Genomic DNA, 9817 nt, shown 5'->3' on the forward strand with positions numbered 1-9817 from the left:
GCTTGTTCCTTTGTGGTTGGCTGTGTTGATCTTTGGTAAACCTATCCATTCTCAAAGAAATCAGCCCTGAGTGCTCACTAGAAGGACAGATCCTGAAGTTGAGGCTCCAGTACTTTGGCCACCTCATGAGAAGAGAAGACTCCCCGGAAAAGACTAACATGAGTTTGGCCAAACTGCGAGTGGCAGTGAAGGATAGGTGTGCCTGGCGTGCTCTGGTCCATGGGGTCACGAAGAGTCGGGCACGACTGAACGACTGAACAACAAGTCTATTATTATTATTATTATTATTATTATTATTATTATTATTATTATTATTATTAACCCCCTGCCCATCTAACTGGGTTGCCCCAGTCACCCTGGGCAGTTTCCAACATGTATAAAAACAATAAAACATCCTATTACAGGAATCCTAGTGGTTCATTTCCACCCCTTTGGGGCCAATAACTCCTGATAGTATAGTAGGTTGAATTTATATTTATTTCTCCTGATTGTAAATATTTTATGTTATTATTCCTATTGTAATGTAATTATTTTAGCTGTTTTTGCATGGATTGTAAGGCAGGTATGATTTGCGTGTCTATTTGTGTATGAGCTTATTTATAGCTGCAATAAAGTTTATTATTATATAATAAAACATCAAACATTAAAAAAGCCTCCCTATTCAGGGTTGCCTTTAAATGGCTTCCAAAGGTTGTCTGGTTACAGGTAGGTAGCCGTGTTGGTCTGCCATAGTCTAAAAAAATAAAATAAAATTCCTTCCAGTAGCACCTTAGAGACCAACTAAGTTTGTTCTTGGTATGAGCTTTCGTGTGCATGCACACTGGTCTGATGTATCTGAAGAAGTGTGCATGCACACGAAAGCTCATACCAAGAACAAACTTAGTTGGTCTCTAAGGTGCTACTGGAAGGAATTTTTGTTTGTTTTGAAAGGTTGTCTAGTTACTTATCTCCTTGGCTCAGGGGTTCGCCTAACTCCATACTCTACAACATTTCTCTGACGTCTGAATAGGGACATCCGAAGGAAAAGCGGGACTTCATCTTCCATGGGGTACAAAAACCATGCTCCCCCCCTTCCCCGTTTTACAGCATCCTTTGCTGGAGTGCTGATTCTGGTGAAACTGTAGTTTTACAGCGTTTCGACTGCTCCTGAATATGGAGGCTCTACATAACCAGCCTGTCTTAGGAGCAAAAGCGTAGGGGAGAGCACCGCTGTACTCAGTTCCTGCTTGCAAGCTTCTCACATGCACCTGGTTGGGCTCTTTGAGAACTTTATAGGTCATTGGGCTGATCCAGCAGCCAGGTCTTTTTTTTTTTTTGATGTTCTGGGCTTTTTTGGTTGTTGTTTTTTAAATGTTATTGTAATATTTTGACATAAAATACAGTAAGAATCAAACTAGCCTGCAAAATGAGAATTTTAAAAAGAACCAAAACATATAAAAGAAAAATAAAAAAGGGGGAGAGGAAGGGGGGACCCCTACAAGGCCCTTCACCATATTTATATGCTATACTGTATTTCTTGCCATTTATCCACATACAGAGATGTTCTTGGGGATTGGGGGCAGGGCAGATAACAACCTGTAAAGTGCTACCATATTTTTTGTGATTGCATTTTTTAAGAAGCTGTTTTCAGTGATGTATTTTTAATTGTCGTATTCTGCCCTGGGTCCCTAAGAGCAGGTAATAAATTAAAATAACAATGGCAGCAGAAATCAATATTGGAACTCCCTGCCTATTGACATCAGGCAGATGCCTTCACTGTAGAACCTTTATTTTTACAAGCCTATCCATATATGAAGAATGTTGACATGTGCTTGAATTTTTTTTTTAACTTTTCACTCTTTTTAATAATTTCTGAACTTTTTAAATAGCTGTTTTTCCTGATTTTTTTTATTTTTAAAATTGTATTCTTTATGTAAAACCACTTTGAGGGTGTCTTTTAAATTGTAGTTAAGCGGCACACAGATTTTGGTGACCTGAAATAAATGGTGTGGGGGGGGGGGAATACATCAATAACAAGTGAGGCCACTGTAACAAAATGTTGCAGTGGCCCTAATTGAGGCGTGCAAGCGATTCTGTTCCCATCACCCCATCTCTCTTTCTTTCCCACACACCCTTAGCATCTTTGGGATGTGGATCCGGCTTTTTTGATAGTTGTCTGGAAAAGGGGGAATTATTATTAAATTTCAGTGCGGCTGGGCAAGAGTTAAAGGCAGCGAGCGGCTGCTCCTAGAGAGGCGTGGGAACTGGGGTGGGCTGCTGGGGGTGGGGAAGGAAGAGAGGAACTTCCTTTTCCTCTTCTTCTTTTTTTTTGCACCCAGAAGGTGCACTTTGCAAACAGCCAGCAGAGGACGCTTGGGATGGAGGCAGCACTTTGGAGAGCGAGGAGGGGTGAGAGCAAAGCTTGGGGGGCATTTGGGTTGCAGTGGGGTAGGGGGTTGAGGTGGTCCTAAGGAAGGCAGGAAGGCAGTGGGAGAAGAGGCAGGCAGGCAGGCTGGTGTTGCCTGCACGGGCTGGCAGCAGCTCTCCAAGGTTTCAGGCAGGGGGCCATCCGTTCCCAGGCTGGCCTGGAGATGCCATTGGGGATTGACATTCTGCATGCCAAGCAGATGCTCTGCCACTGAGCCAAACTGGTTGTGCAGAAAAAGGGGTCTGGGCAGAACTGGGACACCCTTGGCCACAGCTTAAGCTTGGTGGTTTGTTCTCTCAGCTGGTGAAATCCCCCTCTTAAGAGGAAGCCTCTCTCCTCCTGCTTGGTTGCCATCTATCTATCTATCTATCTATCTATCTAATTTCTGTCAACAGGGTTGACAGCTATTTTATATATATATCAAACAATGCCTGAGCATGTTCCTGGTTCCCACCTCTAGAATGTATAACTCTATGGTGAGATTCATAGAACCATACAGTTGGAAGGAACCCTGAGGATCATCTAGTTCAGCCCCCTGCAATGCATATCTGCAACCTTGACATTATCAGCACCATGCTCTAACCAACTGATCCCGCGTTAGAATTGAGCATTTGATTTGAACATCTGAGGTCAGTTACGAGCAAGAGCATGCCTCGCTTTTTGCTGTGTGGCGAGCGTCTGCTTTTTAAAAAATGTCTGATGTTTTATTGCAGGGGTGGCCAACTCCCAAGAGAATGTGATCTACTCACAGAGTTAAAAACTGGCAGTGATGTACCCCCTTTTGGGGGGTTCAGGTCCAAGTTGTTGAGCCTTTTTTAAGAAGGAGGAAGGCCCATTTTGGGGGGGGGGTTGGGTCAAAGTTGTTGAGTTTTTTCAGGGAGGAGGTAAAATTTTGAACTTTTTTAGGGGAGCCACAGTTGTTCAGCTTCTTTGGGGGGAGCCAGTGATCTACCGCAGACGTCCAGTGATCTACTGGTAGATCATGATCTACCTGTTGGACATGCCTGTTTTATTGTATTTTTAACATTCTGTTGGAAGCTGCCCAGAGTGGCTGGGGAAACCCAGCCAGGTGGACAGGGTATAAATAATAAATTTTTATTATTATTATTATTAATAATAATAATAATAATAATAATAATGATGATGATGTATGTTCTCATTGTACCAAAGGATCTAAGCAAAGGTTTCCAAACTCTTCTTCCACGTTCCACTCTTCTTCCAAATCCAAACTCTTCTTCCACATTCAGAGGTAGTGTACCTCCAAATACCAATTGCTGGGGGCAGGGCACTGCTGCCTTCTGGGTCCTACATGTGGGCTTTCAAGATTGGTCCCTGTTGGACAAGGTACGATGGATATTTGGCCTGATCTTCTGTTGATGGAGGCTACAATAGCATTAGCGGTTTTTGCTGCTGCATCACACCGTTGGCTCATGTCAAGCGTGTGGGCTCTCTGCTTTCTACTTCCTCCATAGCATAATTCTTCCAAGCATAATTCAATACATTTCTGTAATGTTGCCTCTTAAACCTCCTTTTTCTATACAGTCATACCAAGGTACGACAGTACTGAAAAGCCTCAAGCGCAGTAACCTTTCCTTTCTGTTTTTCAGGAAAAAAAACGAATCTTCCAATGTGGGGCCTGCGGCCTGCTGTGTAGCCGAGGGGCTCTGAAACGTCGCCACCTCCGCCTGGTCCGCTTCTCGAAATTGCCCAAGGCTTGATGGTTGGGATGTAGGCCGAGAGTGATGCAAAAGGGCAACCGATTGAACCAAAGACAAAATGGCCGCTGAGCAAAGGACGGTGTCCTGTTTGGCTCCCCACCAAAATGAGGCTGTGGCGGAGAAGGAAGTGAAAATGGAAGAGCTGGACCTGGCGGGGTCCACACCACCAGAGGGGCCAAAACGATTCAGAAAGACCCCCCAAGGTGGAACCATTGGGGAATGCCTCAGCCGCGCCATTGCGAAGCAAGCCGAGTGTGAACTGGACGATGGGTTGTTGTCCCATTGCTGGGAGGCCCAGTGGCAGGAGTTACTGAAGACCGTGCAGTCTCCATTTTCCGGGTGGACCAGCTCTCCGCAGCTGCCCGTTCCATTGGCTCTCTCGGAAACGTCGGCCGGGGTTTGCCATGGCCCCGTACAAGAAGCGGCGAGCGGGCTCCCTTCAGGCATCAGAGAGGGGTCCCCCAGGACCAACCCCTTGGATGCGCAGCCCAGAGAGAAAGCGGGTTGCGGGGCTGTGAAGGGGGAGACCCCGCACGAGGGAGAGGCTCCTGGCGGCGAAACATGGCGCCAATGTTTCCGCTGGTTCTGCTACCAGGAGGTTGAGGGGCCCCGGGAAGTCTGGGCCCGGCTGCGGGAGCTCTGCTGTGAGTGGCTGAGGCCAGAGCTCAACTCGAAGGAGCGGATCGTGGATCTGGTGATCCTGGAGCAGTTCCTGGCCATCTTGCCGGAGGAGATCCAGAGCTGGGTGGGCGAAGGCGGGCCAGAGACCTGTGCCCAGGCGGTGGCCCTGGCCGAAGACTTCCTGCTGAGGCAGCAGGAGGCAGAGAGGTGGAAACAGGAGGTGAGGATAGTTCCCACCTTCCCACACTCTGAAGGGGTCTCAAGGCGGGGGTGGCGGGGAGTGCTTTGGTCCTTCCTCCTGTCGCACCCCAAGTCTTAACCACTACACCACACTGGCTCCACAAGAGCAGTGGACTCGTAATCTGGTGAACCAGGTTCGCATCCCCGCTCCTCCACCTGCAGCTGCTGGGTGACCTTTGGGCCAGTCACACTTCTCTGAAGTCTCTCAGCCCCACTCACCTCACAGAGTGTTTGTTGTGGGGGAGGAAGGGAAAGGAGAATGTTAGCCGCTTTGAGACTCCTTCGGGTAGTGAAAAGCGGGATATCAAATCCAAACTCTTCCTCTTCTCCTCTTGCATCCTCCAGTTTCCAAGTATTATTATTATTATTATTATTATTATTATTACCCCACCCATCTGTCTGGGTTTCCCCAGCCACTCTGGGTGGCTTACAGCATATCTAAAAACATAATAAAAATCAAATTCCCAGTTCCCTGCCTCCTCAGCCTGTTTATAAATATATATTACTTAGTTACTTAAATCAACAAATAGGAGATAATTATTTAAAAAGGAAAATTCTGGGCTGCATCAATAGGAGTATAGCATCTAGATCAAGGGAAGTAATAGTACCACTGTATTCCGCTCTGGTCAGACCTCACCTGGAATACTGTGTCCAGTTCTGGGCACCACAGTTCAAGAAGGATACTGACAAGCTGGAACGAGTCCAGAGGAGGGCAACCAAAATGGTCAAAGGCCTGGAAACGTTGCCTTATGAGGAACGGCTTAGGGAGCTGGGTATGTTTAGCCTGGAGAAGAGAAAGTTAAGGGGTGATATGATAGCCATGTTCAAATATATAAAAGGATGTCATATAGAGGAGGGAGGGAGGTTGTTTTCTGCTGCTCCAGAGAAGCAGACACGGGGCAATGGATTCAAACTAAAAGAAAGAAGATTCCAGCTAAACATTAGGAAGAACTTCCTGACAGTAAGAACTGTTGGACAGTGGAATTTGCCGCCAAGGAGTGTGGTGGAGTCTCCTTCTTTGGAGGTCTTTAAGCGGAGGCTTGACAGCCATCTGTCAGGAATGCTTTGATGGTTTTTCCTGCTTGGCAGGGGGTTGGACTGGGTGGCCCTTGTGGTCTCTTCCAACTCTATGATTCTATGAAAAGTACCCCATGTAAACTGACCACTCAAGTCACACTGTGACACTTTGCCTCCAAACCTCTGGCTTATTGCGTTTCAGGTGCTGGGAGAATTTGAGGAGGTGGCGATGAGTTTCTCTCGAGAAGAGGATGTTGGAGAGAGGCCCCACCCCAGGGAGATCAAGCAAGAAGGCCAGGAGGGGGGCACATTGCTGTGTAAGCATCTTTCACTGTAACAGTGGTGTGTCCCCCCCCCCCATATTGATTTGCTATTGTTTGCTGCCCTGGGCTTCTTTGGGAGGAATTTTTTCATAATTTCAGAAACTAATTTCCTGCATTGCAGGGGGTTGGATTAGATGATGATGATACCGTAAGATTTCCCAAGAAAATGCTGCCCCTAACAGAACTGAGAATAGTCTAGAGATGCAATAATGCGGGAAGCTGGGAATTTCCCCATCCCAGTTGTTTCTCTGTCCTTCACATCTTCTTGTCTTCTTGGCTGTACTACTCCTAGGTCTCCACAACAATAAATGTGAGGTTTCGTTCTGTTGTTTGTTTCACCAGCAACTGGTGTTCAGAGATAGACTACTTTTGAACATGAAGGTTCCATTTAGCCATTCTAAGAAAAGCCCTGCTGGATCAGGCCAGCATACTGTCTTTTCCAGGTTCCATTTTTAACAAGCTTCTGTTTTTTATTCCAGCAGGCGATAGCTGGGAGAGCGAGGAAGAAAGGCCCTCATTTGAGGTGCCGTTGGAAATAATAAAACCTCGAGACCCAGAAGAGAGCTTTGGGGATCAAGACGGGATGAGGCAGGAACAGAGAATACAAACAGACAAGAGTCGGAGTAATAAATCCATCCTTTCCCAGAGTGCCGATTCTGGTGAAACTGTAGCGCATCGAAGAATTTCCACGGGGAAGCAGCAGTATGTGTGCAATATTTGTGGGAAAGCTTTTACTCAGAAATCAAACCTCAACAGGCATCAGAGAATCCACACGGGAGGAAAAAAGTATCAGTGCTTTAAGTGTGGGAAAACCTTTAATTGGGAGACTAGCTTTACTAGACATCAGAGATTCCATTCAGGTGAAAAGCCTTACCCGTGCTTAGAATGCGGGAAGAGCTTCAGTCGGAGTGCAAACCTTATCATCCATCAGAGAATTCACACAGGAGAGAAACCGCACCAGTGCATAGACTGTGGTCAGAGCTTTAGTCATATCTCCAACCTCATCAGGCACCACAGAGTTCATACTGGAGAGAAGCCTTATAAATGCCTAGAGTGCGGGAAGGGTTTCACTCAAAAATCAAACCTTCTCAAACATCAGAGCGTGCACTCAGACGACAAACCGCACAGATCTTCTTCTTATGGGAAGAGATTCAACCAGAGGCCAAACCACAACAGACTCGAAAGGATTCCGTTCGGAGAAAACGCATGCAAATGCTTCAAGTGTGGGAAGGTCTTTTCCCGAAGAGGGAACCTTCTCAGGCATCAGAGCATCCACACAAAAGATAAGCCACATAAGTGTCCGGAATGCGGGAAACGTTTCAACCAGAGGACAAACCTTAACGCTCACCAGAGAATTCACACCGGAGAAAAGCCTTACAAATGTCCGGACTGTGAAAAATGCTTTCGGTGGAGAGCACACCTCCTCATACACGAGAGACTGCACACAGGGGAGAAACCGCACAAGTGTGGTGATTGTGGACAGAGCTTTAGCCAGAGATCCAACCTTGTGAGACATCACCGAATCCACACTGGAGAGAAGCCATACCGATGCTCAGACTGTGGGAAGAGCTTTGGTCAGAAATCGAACCTGATCAAACATCGAACGATTCACACTGAAGACAATGCTCTCAATCCGAAACCAAACCATATTCGGCGCGAAAGAATTATCACAGGAGAAAACCTGTATAAGTGTTTCAGATGCGGGAAAACCTTTTCCCGGAGAGGGAACCTTCTTCGACATCAGAGCATCCACAGCAGAGAGAAAGCACACAAATGCTCTGATTGTGGGAAGGGGTTCAATCAGAGAACGAACCTCATCAGCCACCAGAGGATTCACACAGGTGAGAAGCCTTTCAAATGTTTGGATTGTGGGAAGAGTTTTCGCCAGAGCCCGCACCTTATCAAACATCAGAAAGTCCATACAGAAGAGGAGGCATCATACAGAAGTTCAGATTGTCCGGAAAGTGTAGATCCAGGGTTGACCCCTAGCAGACATGAGAGAATTGAGGTGGGAGAAACCCCGTATGAATGCCTTAAGTGTGGGAAAATATTTAATTGGCAGTCGAACTTTATCAGGCACCAGAAAATCCATGCTGGTGAGGAGCCTCACAAATGCTCTGACTGTGGGGAAAAATTCAACCGAAGGAAAAACCTCATTGCCCACCAGAGAATCCACATGAGAGACAAGCCCTACAAGTGTCCAGATTGTGAACAGAGCTTCACGTGGGAAGCTCACCTTATTATCCATCAAAGAATCCACACGGGAGAGAAACCCCATAAATGCACAGAGTGTAGGCAGTGCTTCAGCCAGAGGTCCAACCTTATCCGGCATCAGAGAATCCACACGGGTGAGAAGCCCTACAAATGCACAGACTGCGGCCAGGGTTTCAGTCAGAGAACTCACCTTGTTGTACACCAGAGAACGCACACAGGGCAGAAACCGCACAAATGCCTGGACTGTGGGCAAGGCTTCAGTCAAAGGGCGCACCTTACAGTACATCGGAGAATCCACACAGGGGAGAAGCCCCACAGGTGCGTGGACTGTGGGCAAGGCTTCTGTCAAAGATCTAATCTTATCAGGCATCAGAAGACCCATGCCTGCGAGAAGGACAAATAAGAGATGCTTCCATTGTAGCCTGTGCTGTCTTAGCCAGCCAGACAACCACTGAGGACAGGCCCAAAACCATTATACAGCACAGGCTGAGAGAGTGACACTTTTACAAAAACTCCAATCTTGCAAGGCATCTTGGCAGGAACAGAGACTAGGAGGCACTGCCTGTACCCAGAAAGTTGGGTGGGGACATGAGACCTCTCCTCCAGCTCTCCTTCCTTCTTCCAAGCCTTGCAAAGTAGCGACAGCAGCTAGTGGCTTGCGATGGACCAGCTACACTTGAAGAGAAAAGCATCTGGAACCCATTCCGACTCGGGGGGAAACACCTGAAGCAAGGACTAGGGAACCCGTGGCCCTCCCAGATCCTGCCGGACTCCAACTCCCATCAGCCCCAGCCAGCATGACCAAAGTTCTTGGGGAATGATGGGAGTTGTAGTATTGATGGCATCCGAAGGGCCAAAGGTTCCTTATTCCTGGCCTAGGCAAGGTGGGGGATTCTCTGAATTGGATTCTTCCTTCTGTTCTCCCCGCCACTTCCATCTGTCTTCTCGTCTTTCAGTTCAGCTTTCTGGTTCTATTAAACCCTTTGTGAAGCCGAAGATCTCAGTCTCCTGTTCTCTTTTTGCTTCCTCTTCCTGGAATTCTGCTGTCTCCTCCCGATCCAGCCTTCTTTCCTTCCAGTGGGACATCTCTCATACCCAGTGCTAGGTTCCCCAGATAGGACCAGTCTTTGCCTCCTGTCCCCTCCTTCCCATTCCTCCCCAACATGCCCTTCTTTCTCTTAGAATGTAAGGCTGCGGGCAGGAGACCGACTTCTCTCTTTTGCACCATTGTACAGCACCTGGCACATAGAGGCACCTTTACAAAACAGCAACCCTAA

The 9817-nt window shown here is 47.2% G+C and overlaps 1 protein-coding gene across 1 annotated transcript; it reads left to right on the forward strand.

The window, feature by feature from the left end:
* The first annotated feature begins 4048 nt into the window (after positions 1-4048).
* Positions 4049-9587, forward strand: LOC117042630 (zinc finger protein 271-like). The gene is made up of 3 exons (XM_033142181.1): positions 4049-4966; positions 6206-6320; positions 6806-9587. The coding sequence occupies exons 1-3, from the start codon at positions 4184-4186 to the stop codon at positions 8941-8943; spliced, it is 3036 nt and encodes a 1011-aa protein (XP_032998072.1). The 5' UTR covers positions 4049-4183; the 3' UTR covers positions 8944-9587.
* The last annotated feature ends 230 nt before the right edge of the window (positions 9588-9817 follow it).

The sequence above is a fragment of the Lacerta agilis genome, chromosome 2 (assembly GCF_009819535.1).
Source record: "Lacerta agilis isolate rLacAgi1 chromosome 2, rLacAgi1.pri, whole genome shotgun sequence".
Lineage (NCBI taxonomy): Eukaryota > Metazoa > Chordata > Lepidosauria > Squamata > Lacertidae > Lacerta > Lacerta agilis.